This window comes from Pelodiscus sinensis, chromosome 1 (genome assembly GCF_049634645.1).
Source record: "Pelodiscus sinensis isolate JC-2024 chromosome 1, ASM4963464v1, whole genome shotgun sequence".
Lineage (NCBI taxonomy): Eukaryota > Metazoa > Chordata > Testudines > Trionychidae > Pelodiscus > Pelodiscus sinensis.
The window spans coordinates 149,428,084-149,452,732 of record NC_134711.1 but is presented as its reverse complement, the minus strand read 5'-3'; the positions used below and the strand labels follow the sequence as shown (position 1 = coordinate 149,452,732).

The following is a 24,649-nucleotide window of genomic DNA, read 5'->3' as shown; positions in this document are numbered from 1 at the left end:
TGTGTAATTTTCTAAAATACCTGATTTAAATTAGATATTTTATACCACTTATTCTCTGCTTCATGCATGTATTCTCAATCCTGTCATAATAACCTCACAACTCCTGGATGGGTTGCAATCCCTGGTTTGAGAACCATTGCTCTAATTTGTACTAGGGCCATGCTAGCATCTGGAGCAGCCCAGAATTAGGGAGGCACAAAAGTGACATGTAACCACCTTTTCCCCTCCAGGTTGTAACTTTCACATTTGAAAAGCACTGTACAGAACTGGCACACTGCTTACAATACCTTTCACATTTCTATTAATAACAGCATTTTAGTTCAGAGCACTTAGGGGACTTCTCATCATCTTCATCGGCTACTCCATATCACATGGCAGGACAAGATAAAAGCCAAACCCAGCAGTCACCTCCATCCGCACTTATTCAGTTTGGGCAGGTTTCTTGGCATGAGTATATTGTTGGAATGAAAGACCAATGAATTCTGAAGCACATGCACAAAGGAATGTCACTATCCTGCTAATGATCACTTAGGTGCCAAAAGCTTTGGTGGTGCACTAAGATTGCTAGTGATGAACAAGCTGAATATCTAGCCAAGCCACCTTAAATATGTAGCCACAGATTGATCTAGGTGGCATATCATCAGCAAGGAGGCTGTGTCTTCTTGGCATTTGCTATGATGATTTAAGGAACTAGGAGTCAGGATGCCAGGTTCTATTCCTGGTTCTGCTACTTATTATGTGATGTTGGGCAAATACCTTCCCTGCTTCATACCTCATCTGAGCCTGCCAAATGTAGTGGTAATGCATATTAGATGCCTTTATGCTCATACAGTTTTACACACACACATTTCAAGTTACATCCAATTAGGGATGTAATAGTGTAGTCGATTAACCAATAAGGAAAAGTTTATAGGTTAATGCTATAGACTACATGCATTCCCCCCTCTTCCCCCTTGCCAGTACACTTTTTAGCAGGCTGGCCAGCCGCCCAGCTCAGTCCTGGCTTGCACTGGGTCCTGGACTTACCTCGCTGCAGCTCTGCCTTTAAAGTGTATTAGGAGCCAGGTGGGCAAGCAGCCTGGCTCAGTTCTGCCTTGTGCCAGGTCTGGGAGCTCAGACCCCTTCCCTCCAGACAGGGGCTGTCCAGGGACTATAGAATAGTCGACTAACCGACAAGAATTCATGAGGTTAATTGACTAGTGAATTAACCGATATTTAACATCCCTAGTACCAATGTCTACAGAAGTCTAAATTAGTATAATGGAATTTAAGTTATATTACATCCCTGAATTTGGTCTTGTGAGTCTGTATGAAGGGGGACAGGGGAAAAAATAGCAGAGGGGGTGAGAGAGTAGACCAAGGGTGAGCAAATAGCAGGGAAAAGTTGTAGCAGATTGGAAGGCGAAAAGAAAAGACACCTGTCAGGAAAAAAAAAAGTAGGAAGGGGGATTGCTGAGTGCAGAAACATGGGAAGAGAACAGGAAACTGATAGAGGAAAGAAAGGAAGGTGGGAAGAAAGATGAATGGAGGAGGGAGTGGAAAGCAGGGTGGGGGAGCAGAAGAGTGAAAGTGGGACAGAAGATGAAGGAGATGCAAAAATGGATGGAGGGGGTGGGAAAAGATGTGGAAAGGAGGAGAGAAAGTGTAGAAGGAAAATAGATGAGGGAGATCAGGAGGAGAGACGTGGAAGGAGATAGAAGGGTGTGAGGACAGGAGGCGAGGTGGGGGAGGAGGGATGTGAGGGGGAAAGGAGGAGGGGGTGGGGGAAGAGAGGAGGAGGGGTGTGGAAGGGGCACAGGAGGGGGCAGGGGGGATGTGTGGAAGGGGGATGGAGCCGGGAGGCGGGTCGGGCAGGTTTTCCGGGCCTCTGGCTTGGCGGCTGCTGTGGGGGGTCCCGGGCGCTGTAACCCGAAACCTCCCGCCCCTGACTGCAGCGGAGGCGGCAGGGGAAGGAGAAAGCGGCGCGGCGCGGCCCGGCCCGGCGGTGAGTCTGTCCCACGGCCCCGCAGGGGAGCGTGTGGCTGCAGCTGCAGCGCGGGGGCCTCCTTTGCGGGCTCGCCCAGCCCGCCGCTTCCCGCTGCCCTTTGCTGCCGGGGCCCTGCTGGAGGAGCCCGGCGGGGCTCGGAGCGAGCGGCTCCCGCCCCCACCAGCCTTTGTCTGCGGGGCCGGGCCCGAGGGGGAGGCTGCGCTTCTGGGCAGGGGAGCAGCCGAGCGGAGTGCGCCCCCCCCTCCCCCTGGTGTCCCGCCCCGAGCGGGGCCGCTGGGCCCGGGGAAGGCTGCGGGAGGATCGGGCCACGGGACCATCCCGCCCGGGCCGGAGCTCGAGTGTCCCTCGGAGCGGCAGGCGGGTGACACGAGAGGAGGGCGACGGGCCTGTGCACAGATGCGCCCCCGCCACATGCCCGCGGGACCCGCCTGCTCCGAGCGCCCTGCCGGCTTCCCTGCCCGCCCTGCCGCACGGCACCGGCTCGGCTTCGCCCCCCTCTCGCCTTCGCTCCGGCAGGAGCCGGCCGTGCTGAAGCCTTAGGAGAGTTCCTGGGCGCCCTGCGGCAGCAATAGCAGCGCCCCCGGGATTTCCTGCCCTCCCCGCGCTCTGGCTGCGAGAGGATACAGGGTGTTCTCTGCAGGGCCTGTCTCCATGGTTTGCTCTTCCCTGGCCTGCGTAGTGGGACCTTGTCTACATTAAAGAACTAGGGTGGGAACCCGTATTTGGAACCCCTCCCCCCCCAGTACTTCCTATGCCGACTTTGCAGCTGCACATACCACCCGCAGCTGCTCCCACTGGTGCATAAGCATTTGCTGAACACTCAGGACGGTGCTTACTTTGCCAAATATGGAGCAGTCCTTGTTCCCAGCGAGCCTGGGCCTGCTGCAGACAGGGGCTTGTCCCTGGCAGCAGCCTCAGTCTGTGGGGAGCTCAAACCCTCTGTATCAGAGGCAGCAGCATGGGGCTAGGGGATTGTGTGGGGGAATTGGTTTTTAAACTGGCTCGCCTGATCCACCAGCTCCTGTCTGCCATCCTATATTGCTGCCTCATATATAGAGGCAGCAGTGTGGGGTGACAAGAGGTTTCTCAAGAGTGGGAGCGGCCCTGCCCCTGGGTACTGTGGTATATTTGTGTAACTGCTAAGATTTCATGTAGTTACACAGACTACTCAATTACATTATATCTAACATCCCTACTCTGTGCCGCCTGACCTTCCTCCTTCATAGATCCTTCCTGAGTTCCCAGAGAAGCTGACTCTGGGCTGATTTATATCACTAGAGGTGTAGCTGAAAGCAGCCCAAGATCTTATGCACAATGTCCATGGTCTGTGCCAAATGAAATGCAAAGCGTAAACAATCAGCTCCACTGGTGGTGGGAAGTAAATGCAATTTAAAAATTCTTTTAATGTCAGTAAATTAATGTTTTCTTAACAAAACATGGAGAGAAATTTGTTTTTAAAAATGATTTTTTTCTCTTTTATGCATGCTGCCTTCCAAAATCTCAGTCAAAAATTGAAAAAAATATAAAAGGAAATTTCAAAAAAAGATTGTCTTCAAGTTCAGGCAAACTTGGTATTAGCATTTCTTGTGGAGTTGTGACTCACAGAGGCTGCTTTAGCTGGGAATCTTGCTTTCCATCCTTCTTGACTGGGGGGCATGAATATCCAGAAAGTGGCACTTTCTGGTGAATCACTAGCCTCCAAGAAATTTTAACAGCAAATTTGCATGAATTTTTTGACTTTCCCTTTTTATTTTTTTTTCAATTTTTGGCATGGATTTGGGGATGCAATATGTATATGGCTTCAGTGACAAAGCAGTGAGGGGGCTGTACATTATGTTCATACAGTTCCCTGCTTCATTGCGGGGGGGGGGGGGAGCACCATTGTTCACACAGGGGAAAGGTGGTAAAGCAGGAGTGACATTTTTGAGGCCGGAATAGAGGCCTCTTGAGGCAGCTGGCAGTGGAAGTGCCACTAATCAGGAGCCCAGAGGAATTGTGCAGGCCTACCAGGATGAAGGGTTAGTAGTCAGGAATCTGCTAGAAACAATAAAGGGAGATCATAATGGCTCTCATGGGAATCAGGAGCAATAGGGAGATGTTGGTCAGCTGGGAGAAGTGATAAAGCTTTAGGTAAGGGCTGTTAACCATTTTCATAATGTGAATGAGAGCTTAATAAAGGCATTGCCTCTTGGACACATTTCCCACTGATAGTCACACAGAGGATCACCTCCCCCGGCTCACTGGCAATACAAGACCAATCCTGAGGTAACCACAGGCATTGCAAAAGTGATATTTAGAAAGAGTGTTTTAATGTATTTTTAATTTTTTTACTGTGACTTAGCAGTTGCAAACAAGGCTTATGTGTAACAGCAGCAGGTGCTCTACAGATCAGAGTAAAATACCACAGTAGTCACCTGTTCAAGTCAAGACCATTTATAACTCCATTATTTTTTCTTTTCATAATGGCTTTTTAGTGTAGATGACTGGGTGTTAGAACTCATCGGGAAAGCTGGTCAAAAGTTTTAAATAATGTCTCCCTCCCATCCCTGGAAAATATTAAATGAAATGTTTGCAAAATTTCCTCCCTGTTTTCCAACCCTGTTCTTGTGTTCTGTGCTTGGCTCTGCCATTGCCTTGCTGTATATGACCTCAGGGAACTGCTCTGTGCCTCAGTTTCCCCATGTAAAATGGTTATGTGTCTCCTGTGAGTGTTGTGAAGCTTGATTAGTGTTGATAAGGGGTGTTGAAGTCCTGGAATGTAAAATACAGGTGTTTTTCTTCTTGTTCCAGCTGCCCAGCATGTGCTGTCTGCTCTGTCAATGTGCGCTCTGACAATGAGCATCAACTCCTCCCTCAGCAATGGGAAGGGCCTGAGAAACCTCACCACACAGGACAACGGGGCAATCAGAGTCACGGAGTCAATTGCTATTATCGTCATTGCTATCTTCATCTGTTTGGGCAACTTGGTGATTGTTGTCACCCTTTACCGGAAGTCTTACCTCCTTACACTGAGCAACAAGTTTGTGTTCAGTCTGACACTGTCCAATTTCCTGCTGTCTGTACTAGTACTTCCTTTTGTTGTCACCAGCTCCATTAGGCGGGAATGGATCTTTGGAGTAGTTTGGTGCAACTTTTCTGCCCTACTTTACATGCTGATCAGCTCAGCCAGCATGCTCACTCTTGGTCTCATTGCTATAGATCGGTAAGCTCCTCCTTTTCATGATGAACAACAATGATTAATCCAAACAAGGTGCACGCAGCAAGATATTTTGTAATGTGGCTAAATGTACAGTAGAACCTCAGAGTTACCAACACCAAAGTTACAAACTGACCAGTCAACCACACAAGTCATTGGGACTTGGAAGGACACAATCAGGCAGCAGCAGAGAAACAAACAAACAAACAAATATAAGTACAGCACAAGTCCTGTGTTAAATGCAAACTACTAAAATAAAGGGAACACAGCATTTTTCTTCTGCAGAGTAAAGTTTCAAAGCTGTATTAAATCAGTGTTCAGCTGTAAACTTTTGAAAGGATAACCATAACGTTTTGTTCAGAATTACGAACAATTTCACAGTTATGAACAACCCAGTGGCATCGACTCTGTGGGTGCTGCAGGGCTGGAGCATCCACATGGAAAAATTAGCAAGTGCTTAGCACCTACTGGCAGCCAAGCTCTCCTTTTGGCTCCCTATCCCCCCAGCACTACTTGCCTGATGGCGGCTCTGCTGACCAAATACTTCTCCTCCCTCCCAATGTTTGCCACCCGCCACAAAACTGCTGTTCCACAGTGTTTGAGAGGCTCTGGGAGGGAGGTGGGAGGAGCAAGGACATGATATGATCGTAGGAGGTGAGGGCTTCAGGAAAGAGGTGGAGTGAAGGTAGAGCAAGGGCGAGAAGGGGCAGGTGTTTAAGGGAAGAGGTGGAGCATGCAGTTGAGCACCCTGCACCCCTTGCTAGAGGAATAGTCGGTACCCATGGACAACCTCCATTCCTGAGGTGTTTGTAACTCTGAGTAATACAGTATCCATTTAGGAACAAAGAAGATAGGCCATAGTTACAGGTAGGGGACTTGATCCTGGGAAGGAGTGATTGAAAGATTGGGAGTTGTGAAGTATAATCAGCTGAATTTGAGTTCCCAGGGTGCCTTTCTGGCCAGAAGGACTAATGTAACTATTCAGTGAATAAATAGGGGAATCTCAAGCAGGAGTTGAGAGATTATTTTACCTCTCTGGTACTGGTTTGACCCCATGGAATATTGTGTCCAGTTCTGGTGCCCACATTGCAAGAAGGATGTTGATAAATGTTAAGGGCTTCAGAGACGAGCACAAGAATAATTAAAGGCTCAGAACATATGCCTTATAGCCCTAGTTTTATACTAGGCAGTTATTTTGAAATAACAAGCAGAGTGTCCACACTACAAGCCCATTATTTTGAAATAGCGGGCTGGTTATTTTGAAATAACTCCTGCTTTCCATGAGGAATAATGCTTATTTCAAAATAGTTATTTCAAAATAGCGGTAGTGTGGATGGTCATTCAAAGTTACTACTTCCCAGTGCTTCCTAGGGTTCTAAGTCAGGGTAGCGCATCCACATTAAGGGAGCCTGCCTCCGTCTAATTTCGAGGCGTCCCTGTAGTATGGACACGCTATTTTGAAATAGTTATTTTGGGAGTTACTATTTCAAAATAATTTATTTCAAAATAATTTCCTAGTGTAGACATGCCCATAATGATAAACTCAAAAAGTGCAATCTACAGTAAAACTCCAATTGTCCGGCATCCAGTGGTCCGGCACTCCCGATAGTCCGGCACCAACTGGAACCCAGAAGTGCTCCCGCCAGCCGGATAGTTGGAGCTGCTCTGCCCCTGGCTTACCCAAGTCCGCCATTGGTCAGCTTCAGCAGCGGTGAACTTGGGGAAGCCCTGGGGCAGAGCACCCCAGTTGCTCTGCCCCCGGCTTCCCCAAGTCCCCCACTGCTGAAACTGACCAGCGTCTGACTTGAGGAAGCCGGGAGCAGAGCAGCTGGGGTGCTGCCGGGTTGGTCCTGCAGCGCCGCCCTCACCCACGCTGCGCAGTTCCCCGCCGACCCCACCCCTCACCCCAGACCCCTCATAGCCCCCCCTTCCCGTACGCCGGCATATCTGATAATCCAGCACCCCCTGGGTCCTAAAGGTGCCGGATTATCGGAAGTTTACTGTATTTAGCTTAACCAAGAGAAGATTAAGGGGTGACTTGATTATAGTCCATAATTATGTACAAGGGGGAACAAATATTTAATAATGGGCTCTTCGGTGTAGCAGAGAAAGGTATAACACAAATGGCTGACAGTTGAGGCTCGACAAATTCAGGCTGGAAATAAAGAGAAAATTTTGAACAGAAAGAGTAATTAAATGAACCATTGGAACAATTTACCAAGGGTTGTGGCAGATTCTTCATCACTAGTTATTTTAAAATCAAGATTGGATTTTTTTTTCTAAAAGATCTGCTCTAGGAATTCTTTGGGAATGTTCTAGAGGTCAGACTAGATGAATACAATGGTCCCTTTTGGCCTCAGAATCTATACATGTAGCAATCTAAAAAGTTTTGATAAGAGAATGTGAAGGTTCCATGGATAAAGCAGTGAAAAGTCAGAGTTAAGGTTGCAGAGACCCAATTAAATACAGTTTTTAAACAATACAAAGTAACTTGGATTCTCAACCTGGGAACCATGATCTCATTCCCCTTCCTTCAGGCTAAATGGGTAGTGGAAGGTCCCAGACATTTTTAATGTGAGTATAGGATGGAGAAGGTTGGAAACCACTGCAATTATAGTAATTAGTAATAACAGTTACTTAGCTCTTGTATTGCACTTTTCAGCAGCAAATCTTGAAGCATGGGAGGAAGTCAAAGGAGGCCAGTACCTTTATCCTCATTTCATACATGGGGAAACTGATGCACAGAGAGAGGTGAAGTGACTTGCTCAAGACCAGTGGCAGAGCTAAATCTAGATCCATAAATCCCTGTCTAGTGCTCTACCCAGTAGACAACATTACCTCCCCAATATAATACCTTTTTCCTGTAATTACATATAAAATCGTGAAATAGAAGAGTAGAATATAATTAAATTAGTACAGTGAACCCTCGCTACTTCGCGGTTCGACCATCGCGGATTCACGACTTCGCGGACTTTTTTCATTACATTATGTATATACGTGAATCGATGGTCGAACCGCGAAGTAGCGGTTACCAAAACTTTAAAAAGCCTCGGGGGAAGCCGGCGGGGGGGCATCCCAGGCGCGCCTGGGCTGCTCCCCCGCCGGAGCCCCTCCGCGGCTTTCAAAGCCTCCGGGGAAGCCGGCGGGGGGGCATCCCAGGCGCGCCTGGGCTGCTCCCCCGCCGGAGCCCCTCCGCGGCTTTCAAAGCCTCGGGGGAAGCCGGCGGGGGGGCATCCCAGGCGCGCCTGGGCTGCTCCCCCGCCGGAGCCCCTCCGCGGCTTTCAAAGCCTCGGGGGAAGCCGGCGGGGGGGCATCCCAGGCGCGCCTGGGCTGCTCCCCAGCCGGAGCCCCTCCGCGGCTTTGAAAGCCGCGGAGGGGCTCCGGCGGGGGAGCAGCCCAGGCGCGCCTGGGATGCCCCCCCGCCGGCTTCCCCGGAGGCTTTGAAAGCCGCGGAGGGGCTCCGGCGGGGGAGCAGCCCAGGCGCGCCTGGGATGCCCCCCCGCCGGCTTCCCCGGAGGCTTTGAAAGCCGCGGAGGGGCTCCGGCGGGGGAGCAGCCCAGGCGCGCCTGGGATGCCCCCCCGCCGGCTTCCCCCGAGGCTTTGAAAGCCGCGGAGGGGCTCCGGCGGGGGAGCAGCCCAGGCGCGCCTGGGATGCCCCCCCGCCGGCTTCCCCGGAGGCTTTGAAAGCCGCGGAGGGGCTCCGGCGGGGGCGCAGCCCAGGCGCGCCTGGGATGCCCCCCGGCCGGCTTCCCCCGAGGCTTTGAGGATCCTACTTCGCGGATTTTCATCTATCGCGGTCGGGTTTGGAACCTATCTACCGCGATAAACGAGGGTTCACTGTATTTCAAGATGCTGCGCATGCATCTAAGATTGTTAAAATCAATTGATGCTATAATAGCATATCATCTATGTAATCATGTATAATTCTAAAATCTCACTAATACAGCAAGATTCTGAAGCACCTGGCATTGGCTATTGTCAGAAGACAGGATACGGAGGTAGATGGACCTTTAGTCTGATGCAGTATGGCCAGTCTCATGTTTTTATGGTCAGGAAGCAGATTTCAGGTTGCATATGCAGTCTCATCTTGGGCACATCTTGACTTTTGAGTTCTCAACTGAAAATAATTTTTTAAACATGATTTTTTTAATGGTGACTCTAATTGCATGTAGGTTTGGGGAGTGGAAAACTTCCCCGGACTATGTCTACACTGCAAAGAATAGTTGGAAAAAGATATGCAAATTGCAAACCGCAATTTGTGTTATCTTTTTTCAGCTTTTTTTCCAAAAGAGGCTTTTCTGAAATTTGGCCTGCCTACATGGGGCCAAATTTTGGAAAAAACGCCTCTTTCAGAACATCCCTTATTTCTCTCACCGAGAGGAATACAGGAATGCCAAAAGAACATGTTCACTTTTTCAGAAACTGTTCCAAAAAAGCAGACGTGTTCCTTGGATGCGGCAGAGCTTTTAAGGGATACCTCTGGTATTCCTGAAAAGCTCTGCAGTCTAGACTCTAGACATAGCCCTGGACTGTGATGGGTCTTGGTTCTTAAGCAGTAAACCAGATCTTTGCTCATTATACTTTTCTATGATACTACCGATATCTCCTTTTGTGTTTCCCAGGTATTATGCTGTCTTGTATCCAATGGTGTATCCAATGAAGATTACAGGAAACAGAGCAGTTGTCGCTCTTGTGTACGTGTGGCTACACTCCCTCATTGGCTGCCTTCCGCCTCTCTTTGGGTGGTCTTCCTTGGAGTTTGATCAGTTCAAATGGATGTGTGTGGCTGCGTGGCATAAGGAGGCAGGCTACACAGTCTTTTGGCAGATCTGGTGTGCTTTGCTGCCCTTCCTGGTTATGATGATCTGTTATGGATTCATATTTCGTGTGGCTAGGATTAAAGCACGTAAGATTCACTGTGGTAGCGTGGTCATTGTCGAGGAGGGCACCCAGAGGAATGGGAGAAAGAACTCTAGCACCTCTACCTCCTCTTCAGGCAGTCGAAAGAATGCTTTCCAAGGGGTTGTCTACTCAGCCAATCAGTGCAAAGCTTTCATAACTATCTTGGTTGTCATTGGTGCTTTTGTCATCACATGGGGGCCCTACATGATAGTAATTACATCAGAAGCTCTTTGGGGGAAAAATAGCATTTCTCCTGCTCTGGAGACATTAGCAACATGGTTATCTTTTTCAAGTGCCATTTGCCATCCACTGATTTATGGACTCTGGAACAAGACAGTGCGCAAAGAACTATTAGGAATGTGCTTTGGGGACCGATATTACCGGGAGTCATTTGTTCAGCGTCACAGGACATCCAGATTATTCAGCATTTCCAATAGGATCACAGGTAACAAACACTGAGATAAAAAAATGTTCTTCCCGTGAGGTTTATACTTTGTATCTGCACACATGTTGCATGTCTCAAGACTGTGCAAATGCACACTAGAGATGTGCTCAAGAAGGCTCCCAGTGGACTGTTTTTTCAAATTATATCTTCCATCTGAAGGAAAGCTGATGAGCTCCTTGCCTTTGATGGGAATGCATCTCCATCTCTTGATACAGCTAAATTATCATTCTCTTTCTTTCCCTCTCTCTCTCTCCCTCGCTCTTTCTCTCTCACACGCATACACTGTCACTCTCATATGATTAATATACTCAGCGGGCCTGATTCCAGCTTCAGTGAAGTTACATGGATGTAAAAATAATGCCATAAAATGTAGAATGAGGCCCAATATAGCTATGATAAGCAAAGTATAAATGTATTCAGCTTAATATAAAAATGTTTTCCGAGTGGTGTTAGTTCTCTCCTTGGTAAGGTTGTCATTTTAGCTGGAGTCATAACAAAAGCCATAGTTAACATTGTTCCAAAGTTTCCATTCTAAGACAAAGTAGTTAGTTAATTGTAACATCCCCAAATTTTTACCTGTAGGGCTAAACTTTTCCTGATCTATGCCTGAAGTCAAAACATTTTGGAAAGTTAAAATTCTGTTTTTGAGAATGAGATAGGGGGAAATCACCACCCTCTTCTGAATGAAAGGGAAATGCAAGCAAGGTCTGAAATTGACCAACCATGCAAGAGAAACTGACTAGACACAAAATTCTATCAAATGCTCAGAGTAAACAAATGGAAACAAATAAAGAAAATATTTTTTTCTCTAATGTCTTCCAGTTACCATAAACTTACATGTTCCTTGTAACAATATCAGGTAAAACCTTTACAGTCTGAAGTGAGAGTTTTAAGTTAAGGATAGTCCATTCAAAAAAACATCTTCTCCCACAAGGCTCATAAGCAGTGAACCCATAGAAGACTGTGATCTGCATTTCTAGATTTCCCAGTCCATCAAATCCTTTTTCTGCATGCATTTTAGATTGTAAACTGTGTGGGCCTGGGACTGTTTTTATTTTTGCATAGTGTATAGCATCAAGTCAGTTGTAGGTGCTAATAATAATATACCCCATTCCTTGTCAAAGTAGTTTTATATAAACATCTCAAAGAAATCCATCAGATATTTAGAACCATTCCTTAATTCCCAATGCTTCTTAGTATTAAAAAAATTCTGTATTGTTCAAGACGTACCAGACCAATTTGTGTCACTGCTGGGAAGCAGTAGTTTTTTCCTTGGTAAAGCAGGATAGGAAAATACGCTGTTGAAACACAAATATTATTGCTCTCTGCAAGTGCAAAATTTGTATTCAGTTTAGAAATGGGAGCAGCAGTCCCTCTCCTCATGATGGCCCTGATTCAAAACCCATCAAATTCAATGAGAATTTTTCCATTAATTTCAATGGGGTTTGGATAAGAGTTAATTGATGTTAGGCACCAGATTTTAAATTCTCTAGCAAGCACAAGCCTATCCCCTTCCTCTTATCTGCAGTAATCCTCCACTTCTTACGATCAAGTGTCCGATACAGTCAACTATGTACAGAGGTTGAAAAATGCAGGTGTCTCACCAATGGCAATTTTTTCTAGGGACACCAAAAAATGCGAGTGTTTGTTTACGTTTTTAGTCGTGGTTGTGAAGAAAACTTTATAAATGTAATGAAACTATTCCAGTACAATACAGATAGTCCCCAACTTACGAACGAGTTACGTACCAAGCACTTGGTTGTAACTCGATCTGTTCATAAGTCGGACCCCATTCATTAAATGTGACTGCGCTGTTCGTAAGTGCGATTGTGCATTCGTAACTCAGGGATATGCTTAATGGGAGGTTGGTCGTAAGGACGAACGGTCATAAGTCGATGCGTTCATAACTCGGGGACTACCTGTAGTGTCTTCCTGAGTCTGTAGACAGGCACCATCAGTGCCTCTGCTGCTGCTCAGAGCTTTGTCATATTCTAGCATAATGACATTAGCAAGATTCTGATCATTATTATGATTGCTAATTCAGCACACCTTGGAAATTGCACTTTCATGGTAATGCTTGGGAGAGTTATATGTAGAGGAAAGCACTGGAATTATCAGTGGGGAAAAAAGAAACAAAACATGGAAGGAAGGTGAGGGCACTGGAAACTCCCATCTTCATTATGGAATCCAGGTAGCTTTCAGAGTCCTGGTTTACTCTAGGGAGCTATTTTAAATAACTCCCTTATTTTGAAATAACAAGTGGAGCATTCACACTACCAAGCCCATTATTTTGAATTAAGGGGCTTGTTGTTATTTCAAAATTACAGTTGGTATTTCCTGATTTCCTCAGGCATTAATGCTTATTTTGAAATAGTTATTTTGAAATAGGGGTAGTGTGGATTCTCCACTGCTGCTATTTCAAAATAACTACTCCCCAGAGCAGTGTTTCCCAACCAGGGTTCTGTAGACCATCGTCAGGGGTTCTGCGAGAAATCATGGAATAAATACATTTTTTTTTCTTACAATGCTTACATATATATATAACAGCTCTTTACAAATACATTTTCTTGACAGTAATTTAGCAGTAATTGAATTGCGCTCCCTGCTGTCAACTTTTTCTGGCCAAGCAAACATTTTCATAGGTAGGGGTTCCTCAGGATATGAAAAATTATTTTAGGGGTTCCTCCATGGGAAAAAGGTTGGGAATCACTGCCCCAGAGTCATTCAAGGTAATTACTCCCCAGTGCTTCCTGGGGCTCTAAATTAAGGTAGCGCGTCCACATTAGGGGAACCAGCCTTGGACTAATTTCGAAGCGTCCCTGTAGTGTGGATGTGCTATTTCAAAATAGTTATTTCAGGAGTTATTATTTAAAAATAAGGTATCTCAAAATAATTTCCTAATGTAGACATGCCCAGAGACAGGCTCTGGAAAGACTGGAAGCATTGCCAGGGAAGCTTCTTCCATTTGCAAGAGTAGGCTGGGCAGCTTCCAATTTATCAGACATCTACTGGCTAGATAGAGACTGATAGAAAAGGTCAAGATCTTAAGACTGTATCTTATTAAGAATCGCAGAGTTTTCCCCCTTTCCAGCATCTGAGGGTTGTAAAGAATCTGGAACTTGCCCCTGCCCTCACTAGTTATCATCCCACCATTACACTTGTCTTTCATTGCTACTTCTGGCTACTAGATTTAATCCCTTGACTAGAGAGTGTCTGATACATTTTTTTCCAGTACATATTTATGTGCATATATATGTGCAAATATTTCCAAATATAATTGGCTCCCCCAGTAAATTGCACATATTTGCAAATTGCTGGAGAACAATAGACAGCAGGCTTGCTTTGTGGAAAGAGTCTAGAAGCATTTGGCAGCTGGTGACATGAACAAGGTGGGAAATCCAGATGGTTTGACAGCTGAATTAGTAGAATGTTTTTTGTTCTTTTATCACAAGCAAATGGGGAGAAGGGAAAGTCAGGGATCGAATTGGGCACTTGGATGTGGGATTTGTCTGAAGATGCTATATTACAATAGATCTACCATACAGAGCACAATTCTGTGATAATTTAACTGTTTTGCAGATTTGGGACTATCTCCCCATCTCACAGCTCTCATGGCAGGTGGGCGGCCTTTAGGACACAGCAGCAGCAGCACAGGGGACACTGGTTTCAGCTGCTCTCAGGATTCAGGTAACTGTTGTTTTCCTTTCACAGACAGAAGATTTTACTTGCAGAATTCTGTGGGCAGTCTGTATTTATGTCTAGATATCTTTTGGCAAATGAACAGTAACATTAAGCATCTCCTATGGCAGTGGTTTTCAACCTATGTTCCACAGACCATTGATATCCTGAGCAGAATTGCCTTAGCTTCTCCTCTGTGTATTTGATCTTGAAGCGTGTACTACGAAAATGCTGTTCAGCCCAGGAGAATAATTTCTTTCCCTAATGGATATTTCCTAAGAGCATGATAATCTGTTTGTTCCATTGCTTTTTTCTCCTTCCTTCAGTAATCTTCCGCGCTCCCCAAGAAGCTAAGCAGCAAACTGCTAGGGAAATAGGCCTTCACTTCCTGCTCGTAGGAGCTTTCATTTGGCCACTCTATGCTAGAGCCTCTCTTATCAAGCAGAAGCTTCCCATCTTTGTCATGAATCTCTCAGATAGTAGCTAGGGAGAGGTCACTGTGATCTGCTGTGGTAATAGGGGGGTTGTGGTTTTAACTACCCACAGAAGGACGTTTTAAAGAGCATCTATTTTAAAGAGCATTTTTTTAAAGACACCAGAGAGCACTCTTCTGACAAGTGCAGCTCTGCAGTGCTTTCTGCTTCCCTCTGACTGGGAGAGGAGGCTGGCAGGGTGGTATTTTTCATGAAGGCAACACTACTCCACTAATACTGTGGATACAGTAAGTGAATTGTAGGCTTATAAGCAGCTATAGGTGATAAAGGGTAATGGGGAACTCTTCTCTTTATAGCTATCTGAAAAAAGACACCAAAAGGCCTCCACATCAAAGATATAAGTTGTTAGCCCCAATGTGTAGGGAATTCGAATTGGGAAACGACAGAAGACAGGCTTTTTAGGTAGTATAAGCCAAAGGAGATGTATAAAGAGAAAAGATCAAGGAATGCCTGTTCCAGATCAAGTATTTAATGAGGCAGATAATATAAAAATCATCCATATTCAGTCAAAACATTACCTTAGCATCCCTTCTAAACTAGGGATGTAATAGTATAGTCAATTAACCAATAAGCAAAAGCTTATCAGTTAGGGCTATAGACTACAAGCATCCCCCCCACCAGTAAATTTTTTAGCAGGCTGGCCAGTAGGATGGCTGAGTCCCACCTTGCGCCTCTGCAGCTCTGCATTTAAAGTGTATTAGGAGCTGGGCGGGCAGACAGCCTGGCTTAGTTCTGGCTCAAACCGGGTCTGGGAGCTCAGACCTCTGCCCCAGACAGGGGCTTTTGGCACCCCGTGCTGCTGCTTCTGTATCAGAGGCAACAGCATGGGGCTACACAAAGACAGTCCATGAGGGGAGCTGGTTTTTAAACTGGATCCCCTCACGGACCAGCTCTGCCTGGTAGCCCACTCTACTGCCTCTGATACAGAGGCAGGAGTGTGGAGTGGCAAGGAGTTCCTTGGGAGTAGGGCCAGATTGCACTGGGTGCTGGCCCAGCCCCCGGGGACTATAGAATAGTCAAGTAACTGATAAGAATTCATGAGGTTACTCAACTATTCAATTAACTGATGTTTAACATCCCTATTCTATACGGCTGTGTCTTCACTGGGCCACTTATTCCGGAAAATCAGCCGCTTTTCCGGAATAAGCTGCTTGCTGTCTACACTGGCCCTTGAATTTCCGGAAAAGCAACGATGCTCTACTGTATAAAATCAGCCGCTATTCCAGAAAAACTATTCTGCTCCCACTCGGGCATAAGTCCTTATTCCAGAACACTGTTCCGGAAAAGGGCCAGTGTAGACAGCCCAGTAGTCTTTTCCGGAAAAAAGCCCCGATCGCGAAAATGGCAATCGGGGCTCTTTTCCGGAAAAGCGCGTCTACATTGGCCACAGACGCTTTTCCGGAAAAAGGGCTTTTCGGGAAAAGCAGCCTGCCAATGTAGACGCTCCTTTTCCGGAAAAACTGAAAACGGAATAGTATTCCGTTTTAAGCAGTTCCGGAAATTCATGCCAGTGTAGAGACAGCCTACAGGTCTCCACTTCTGAGGCAAGAATTACAGGCCAATTTCCTTACTCAATATGGTTTTTAAAATATATGCTAAACATTTTTCTCAAGGACTAGAGTGTCTTCTTCCTAATTTTACCGATCCATTTCAGTCTAGGTATCCAAGGAGTAGGGCTTGGATCTTGCCCCATTGACATCAATACCCCAAATTATCCACAGAACATTAAAAGTATCTCCCTCATTTAGCATGGTCTATGAGGAAGATAACTCAGTCTTTCATTATTATGTGTTTGGAGAGGCATTTGACAGGATGGAATGGAAATATGTATATATCATAGTGCAATTCTGGACCATCCTTCGTTTAACAAAAACAGGTTTGCTAAATACATCATTAGTTAAGGTCAGATATGCGAGGCAGTGTCTCGTCTCATGGAACTCATCGTGGATGCGTGTTGTCATCTCTGCTCTAAATTGGTCCTGGACCTTCTGGATATTCCAATAATAATAAATCCAGGAATCAACTGAACTTGTGTGGCTGGGAGGGTATAATTGTGTGGTGTGCAGTGGGTATAATTGAACTGATGAATGATTTGGGACAAGATATAAAACATGGAACAGATGTTGAAAGAAGCTTTTGATTCATCATCAGAGTGCAAATGTTTTTGGCCCGAGAGTAACGCGTCCCGTGCATTCAGGGGAGCGCATGTTGCACCTTTCAACAGCAGGTGTAAGAAGCAATTACACAGCATGCTCCCTTAGTGCTCTCTGAGGCACACTGTCTACTTCTGTGCCAAGCAGGCAGAATGCCTCTCTGATTGTCACAAGGATTATCTACACTAGGGATGTTAAGTAATGGTTAATTAGCTAATTGAATAGTCGATGGAATTTCCATTGACTACTCAATTAGTAGATAAATGGTAGTGCTCGCTAACACCGCTGTGGCTCTGCATTTTAGATTTAAATCTAAATGCAGAGCCGCAGCCAGGACTGCTACTTCCCTGGTACCCCCCTCCTCCTACACTGCAGAGACAGTGCTGGGGTTGGGGGGGACCAGCTTTTAAGCTGGCTCCTCCAAGCAACAGCTCTTGCTCTCCCCCTTGCTGCCTCTGATACAAAGGCAGCAGATGGGGGAAAGCAAGTAGTTGAATAGTCACTCAACTAGTCACTTACATCCCTAGTCTACACTGCAATTAAAAAGCCCGGGCTAGCCCATGCCTACTGACTAAGGGGCTCTAATTGTGGTATAGACGTTCTGGCTCCAGACTGGGCTCTAGAATCCTGCATGGTGGGAGGGTCCCAGAGCTCAGGCTGCAGCTCGAGCCTAAATGGCCACACTGCAATTAAACAGCTTCTTAGCCAGAGCCCTGTGAGCCTGACTCAGCTGACCCAAGCCAGCCACAGGTGTCGAAGTGCAGTGTTGGCCTACTCTTAGTGCCTGTATTCAGCCATAACTGTGTGGTAGTGAGGAGCAAGACCATATCCCAGTGCCTGCACCCCCTACATCCTACCCCCTGCTCCAGCCCATAGCCCTCTCCTGCACCCCAAACCTCTCATCCCTGGCCTCACCCCAGAGACCACACCCCCAGCCAGAGCCCTCAGTCCCTCCTCCTGCACCTCAATCTCCTGTCCCAGCCTGGTGAAAGTGAGGTGACAGAGGGAGGGGGGATGGATTGAATGGGACAGGGCTTCGAAGAATGGGTGGGATCTTGGGGAAGGAATGGGGTATGGACAGGGAAGGAGTGTTTGGTTCCATGCAATTAAAAAGTTGGCAACTTTAGATAATAACTTGTGTGAAATCCCATCACAGTTGAATGCGGAGTGATAATACATCAGCACATTTTAGGCATCTTTTAAAGAGAGGGGCGAAAGGCCATGCACTCAAAAATTCATTTCCCCCCGATAATTTTAGGTTTGTCTTCTCAGGGGTTGGTACTATTTCTAAACGTTTTCTGCATTTCAGGGACAGATGTGATGCTGCTTGAGGACTATAGTTCAGATGGTGCTCATCACCCGCATTGTGTTTATCCCTATCGACGGAGGAGTTCAGTGACATTCGAAGATGAAGTGGAGCAAATCAAAGGTGTGTTCAGGATGGTTACAATAATACTGCTCACCTGGGATGAGCCCCCTGCACCTCCCAGATTGCTGCCCAGCCTAACTGTCCCTCTCTTAAAACTTAGAACACAGGGTATATTTACACTACAGAGAAGATTGAAACTGCCGCTTTCGATCTTCCAGGGTCCGAATTAGCGGGTTTAGTGAAGACAGCTAATTCGAAGTGAGAGGGGCACTTCAGTTGATGCTGGTCGTCCTGCTTCCACGAGGAGTAAGGGAAGTCAAAGGGAGAACGTTCTCCCTTTGATTTCCTACAGTGTGGTCAGTGTCAAAAGTTGAGTTAAGGTATTTCAACTTCAGCTACACAATTAATGTAGATGAAGTTAGGGATCTTAATTTGACTTTTTCCTGTAGTGTAGACATGCCCTCAGAGAACAAGTATTATTCCCTGGGCTCTTCACCCCTTCCCCTCCAATAGCTGCTCTGACTCCTCCCTTCTGCAGATTCCTCCACAACCTTCTTGAGAGGCCCCCCACTCACTCCATCCTTTATTGCTGGATCACCTATTTTCACCACTGATGCCTGCTCTGACTTCCATCTCATTGACTGTTCTCCCATGCCACCTGGGCTACATCTCCCAGCTGTTTCCCATCCTGATGCTGCCAGTGAGTGAGTGGAAGGGAGGGAAGAACACGTTTTCTGGAACAGGGAAGTGAGGCTAGTCAGGACTCAGGTATATTTTAAAACTGTCTTTCTACCGTCTGTCCAATTCTTTTTAAGATCTGCTCTTTTCTTCTTATTCACATAGGAATGACTTTAAAGCCAGGACAGATGTGTGTTTGATATAAGTGCATCTGCTCTTGCACCACACTGTAGCTAACCAATCTAGGGATGTAAAATCCCATTTAATCAGTTAACTGATTGAACATAATGTTTAACTGGTTAACCACTTAAATGGGGGTGAGCGGAGACTGCCGCACTTGGCTGGAGCAGCCCCCTTCCCCTAAGTCCCACTGGTTAACCATAACCAGTAAGCATCACCTGTAACCAATTAGCTATTCACATTCCTAAACCAATCTAGGAGACAACATAGAACTTTTAGAAACTGCATGAAATTCTTATGGGAGCTTGTGATGACCAGTAAGACAGAGTGGTGCATAACATTTCTGTGAAAAAATATTTTGAAGCTTAGTGTGCTTTGAGAACCTCAGATAAAATATGCTATGGAAGCATAAGTAGTATAAGTTGCAATAGTAATTATATGTAGAAGACATGATCCCACATTTGCAGACCCAAAGACCAATATTTGCCCTCAGATGTTTGCACGTTATTAATTGTTCTGTCTTTATTTTTTTAGAAGCTGCAAAGAATTCTGTTTTCCATGTAAAAGCTGAAGTGCATAAATCTTTGGACAGTTATGCATCCAGCTTGGCTAAAGCTATTGAAGCTGATGTGAAAATCAGCTTATTTGGAGAAGATGCTTTACCGGGATCTTTGTTCCCTTCGCGGACTGTACCAAGCAACAGTGTTGGTGTACGGCGTAGTGGCAGGGCTCAGGTTGGCCAAAGACTTCAGCTGCAAAGCATTGATGAAGGGAATATTTGACAAGAGCACTGAACCGGAAGAAACCACTAAGTAGGACCAGTTCTCATTATTTTAAAAGAAGCAGGATATTCAGAATGGCTTAACTTCAGTGTTTTAGTCAAGAACACTTGAAAATACCTGAATACTTGTCATTAAATACATACATCTGCATTTTAGAACAGTATTTACTTACTGTTCAGGGTACTGTAAATGTGTTTGTGTAATGTTTTTAATTCATTAGGCAGCACATAAAAACATAGGATCTGCCTTACTGGACCAAACTGAATACAGATCAAATATCTGTCAGTGGTCAATTCCTGATATTTCATAGGAAAGCAAACCACACAAGAAAAACCCCATGCAGCAATATATGAGGTGTTGTAGAGAACTGACACATGAGCTATCAATGTAATCCCTAAAAGAGGAGATTTGATGGTTCTACTTACTTGGAATTTTATACACTGTGTTGTTTTGGGGAACTGTAAAAAAAAGACCAGGTCATGCATTTAACAAAAGCACAAAATCAGAGACTAGTTTTCAGATTTCCAAGATCCCTTTTATCCAAATTATGGTCCTGTTTACTTTTCATGTTGGATTATGTTTTTGACAGTCATGGGAATGCTAAATATGAGGCTTTTGTTCCACTGGACAAGTGTTTCACCAGGGAGAGCAGATATATCATTCCCACATATAATGGGTAAAGGCAGGCCAGCATTGGAAAGATGGTTGCAGAAATGGTTTCAAAAGACTGACATGCATATTTTGTTTGGGTTTTTTAGTTCTCTGTGAGAATTATTTGCTTTCCTTGTTTTGTTTTTACTTGGAGGCATTGTACAGCTACCAAGATTTAATAAGGATGAGATTGAATATCAATTCTTCATTGCCTTTTAATAGTGACATTATTCTTCAGGACACATTCTTTACACATAGAAAAAGTACGAGTTGGATTTTTACAAGGGAGCATGTCTTTTTTGTATTGTTTAAGCAATAGCTACCTCAGTGCAAGTCTTTCTTGGAGTTAAACTCATGAAATCTTAAAGTAATATTTAGCACTTATATAGCACTTTTCACATTCCAAGCGCTCTATGAACATAAATTAACCTTTACAGCTCCCACCCCCAGGTAAGCAATGTAAAGTCCCTGTTTTGTTGAAGCAGCAAAGTGAAGGACCAGGCTTGCCCAGAAGTGCCAGGCTCACTGACAGGGGGAGAGGGCAAGGAAAAGGGGGCAATTGCACAGGAGCCTGGTGGCATTAAGGAGGCCTGGTCCTTTTAAACAGTGCTGCTGTAGAAGTGTGGCAGCAGCTGCAGGGAGCCCTGGAGCTGGAATCCACGGAGCAGCAGGGGGGAGCTCCCTGCCACTTTGAACCCCTGCCTGGGTCCAAGGAGCAGCAGGGCAGAGGGAGGGGGACAGAAGGAGCAGGGAGAGGAGAGCTGGGCTGGGAATGAGGGAAGAGAGCCAGGCTGGGAAGAGAAGAAGGGAGCCAAACTCTGGGGGTAGAGCTGGGTGCAGGACTGCAGGGAGCGAGAGATACAAATGAACTGGGCTGGGAGGGCAAAAGAGTAGAGGAGTGCAAACTAGGGATGTTAAATTGTGGGTAATCAGCTAATCGAGTAGTCGATGAAATGTCCATTGACTATTAGATTAGCCGATAAGGAGGGGAACTGTAGAACTACAGCAGGATTAGCTCCCGGCCTGGGACCTAACCCCACTGCGGCTCTGCCTTTTAAATGTATTAAGAGTCTAAAGGATCTTAACACATTTAAAAGGCAGAGGCATAGCTGGGGGACCAGGCGCAAGCTGGGAATCAGTTGATTCCCAGCTCGTGACCAGTCCCTTCCCCCGCTGCATGTCTGCTTTTTAAATGTATGAAGAGCCGCCTGGCTCTTCATACATTTAAAAAGCAGACATGCAGCAGGGAGGACGTGGAGCGAGTCGGGACAGCTGACTGGCTCGCGTCTTGTCCCCCTCCCTGTGCCTCTGATTTTTAAATGTATTAAGAGCATTTAAAAAGCAGACACATAGGACCAGGCTTGAGCTGGAAATCAGCTGATTCCCGGCTTGTGCCCAGTCCCCCACTATGCCTCTGCCTCTTTTTCCCGCTCTGGAGATGGTACTAGGGGAAACTGGCTTTTAAACTGGCTCCCTCCAGCACCACCTTCTGCTCCCCCACTTGTTGTCTCTCTCTGATAGAGGCAGGAAAGGGGGGGAGGGAGCGACTAATCAAGTGTCTACTTGACTATCTGATAAGCTTATGCTTATTGGGTAATCAACTGCTTGACTAGTTGCTTACATCCCTAATGCATACAGAGGTAGGCAAGGAAGCTGGGAGAAAGGAGTTCAGGGGGTACAGAACCTCTGGGGAGCAGAAAGGGGAAGGAGAATGGGATGGATACTTCCAGGCAGGTGGGGGATGGAGCAGTGACTGACCAAAGGGTCCTCTGATTGAGGGGTGGTGCTGGGGTTTCTCTGGGCAGGGAGGAAGGTGGATTCTGGCTCCCACTGAGGGAGGGAATTAGGGGTCCAATTGATGTGTTGTCCTGGGGCTTGGAATTCCTGTCTGCAGGCCTGAAAAGTGCTCGCTCATTGTGTGTGATCCACATGGTAACTGTAGGGGCACAATACCTCTGAAAATCAGCGTTAAGGCATCTCAGTTTGGGCACTTAAAAACCTGAGAATTAGAGAACTCTTGTGACAGTTGAGCTGCATGTGACTTACCCAAGGCCACAGACAGAGTATCAGAGGGTAAGAACTCTAGATTTAATGAAACTCAGCCTCATTTCTAAACTTCTAGGTCACACCTTTCCCTGGCCCCAGTTCAACAAAGCATTCAAGCACATGCTTAAATCCATGCCTGTTCAACAATGCGCTTAAGCTCATGCCTCAGTACTCACTTCTGTCCCATTGAAGTCAATGAGATTTGCTTTAAATTAAGCATGTGTTTTGCTGAATAGGGATGAACTATTGAATTGAGACCGCAATAGTTCACTAGTATGGGGTGTTTTGCATAACTACAAAATATTCAGGAATGAAAGCTAATAATATCGGTTTGTGAGGAATTGATAGCCAGAAACCTATTGACCCCAATCACGCATTCATTTTACTTTATTTAATTTTTCAATGTATAAATTGTATCTTTTGGCAGCTCTGGGCAAATGTTCAAGAATATGTAAATCCATTAATTGCCAGGAAATGCCCTGCACCGAGGTCATTATTGCCATTGTAAAAGGAATATGTCACTGGAATTCTTTTCATGAGTGATGCTGTTTTCATTGCTGTCTATGTAAACACACACATGGTATAGTAGCTCGTCCGATTGTTAGAAACAGTGTCTTAATGTTCCACTTACAGGCAGTCCCCGACTTACGCGGATCCAACTTATGTCGGATCCGCACTTACGAACGGGGCTTTCTCGCCCCGGAGCTCGCAGGCAGTGGTCCCGCCACCTCGACCTCTGGGGCGAGAAAAGCTGCTCCCGGTGCCCCTGGTCTGCTGGGGACCGTCTCCAGCAGACCAGGGGCACCGGGAGCAAAGCCGCAGCAGTGGCTTTGCTCCCCGTGTCCCTGGTCTGCTGGGGGGGGGGCGCAGCTAGTGTGTCGTCCCCCCCCCCCAGCAGACCAGGCTTTTGTTGTGGACCCTGGGGCAGAGCAGCTGGGGCACTGCCGGTTGGTCACGCAGTGCCGCTCCGGGCACTACTGGACCAACCCGGCAGCACCCCAGCTGCTCTGCCCCAGGCATCCTGATTCAGTCGCTGCTGGTCAGTTTCAGCAGCGGCTGAATCAGGACGCCTGGGGCAGAGCAGCTGGGGTGCTGCTGGGTTGGTCCAGTAGCGCCGAGGAGCGGTGCTACTGGAGCAACCCAGCAGCACCCCAGCTGCTCTGCCCCAGGTGTCCCCAAGTCAGCCACTGCTGAAACTGACCAGCGCTGACTACAGGAAGCCCGAGGCAGAGTTGCTCTGCCCCAGGCTTCCTGGAATCAGCCGCTGATCAGTTTCAGCAGCAGCTGACTTGGGGACGCCTGGGTTTCTTAAGTTGAATCTGTATGTAAGTCAGAACTGGCGGTCAGTTTCAGCAGCGGCTGAATCTGGACGCCAGTTCCGACTTACATACAGATTCAACTTAAGAACAAACCTACAGTCCCTATCTTGTACGTAACCTGGGGACTGCCTGTATTTTGTAAACCCTTGCAAAACAATTGACCAAAAATGCCCTTGAAGAAAAGGGAACATAGTTTGGATGGATTGGATTTACCCTTATTCACCATTAGGTTGAGTTGAAGTAATTGTCAAGATTCAGGCCCAAAGGCATAAATGTAGGGGGGGAGACCACCAAGGCTCATATGAAAGCACAAAATAGTTAGCATTATTTAAAGAGCACCTTATGCACCAAAACACAGACCCAAATTCAGCCCACCTGAAGGTTTGAGGAGTTGCACCTGCTTATACCAAGGTTGAATTTGATTCAGTGTTAATTTCACTAATAGATTAATAATATATTTGCTAAATAACTTATTTACAAAACAAAACATCTTAAACCCTCTCCATAATACCATTGTTAGTGTTTTCTAGTTTGAGGCATTATTAGAGAAATAACTAATTAAGAAATACACATTTTACAAAGTTGCATGCAGAGTATAAGGAAAAACATTGTAAAGTGAGCAGTCGATTTTCATTCTGCACCCTGCATGAAGTGTCCCACCCCTGAAAAAAGTGAGATTTAAAAAAAAAAATTACTTTTTGATAATCAAAGGTGTTACTGATTTCACGGCAGACGAATTTTTTTAAATGTTGACAATGTTCCACTAAAG

General features: G+C 46.1%; 1 protein-coding gene across 2 annotated transcripts; it reads left to right on the top strand.

The window, feature by feature from the left end:
- The first annotated feature begins 1,851 nt into the window (after nt 1–1,851).
- Nucleotides 1,852–23,406, top strand: GPR161 (G protein-coupled receptor 161). Of its 2 annotated transcripts, XR_012897417.1 has the most exons (7): nt 1,852–1,984; nt 4,778–5,189; nt 9,806–10,530; nt 14,110–14,217; nt 18,165–18,284; nt 18,763–18,992; nt 19,617–19,754. XR_012897417.1 is itself a non-coding variant. In XM_075907091.1 (6 exons), the coding sequence occupies exons 2-6, from the start codon at nt 4,807–4,809 to the stop codon at nt 19,862–19,864; spliced, it is 1,584 nt and encodes a 527-aa protein (XP_075763206.1). In that variant the 5' UTR covers nt 1,852–1,984; nt 4,778–4,806; the 3' UTR covers nt 19,865–23,406. The 2 variants fall into 2 exon arrangements, 1 of the variants encoding a protein (XP_075763206.1); XM_075907091.1 differs by lacking the exon at nt 18,763–18,992 and having other exon boundaries at nt 19,617–23,406.
- Nucleotides 23,407–24,649: the final 1,243 nt, after the last annotated feature.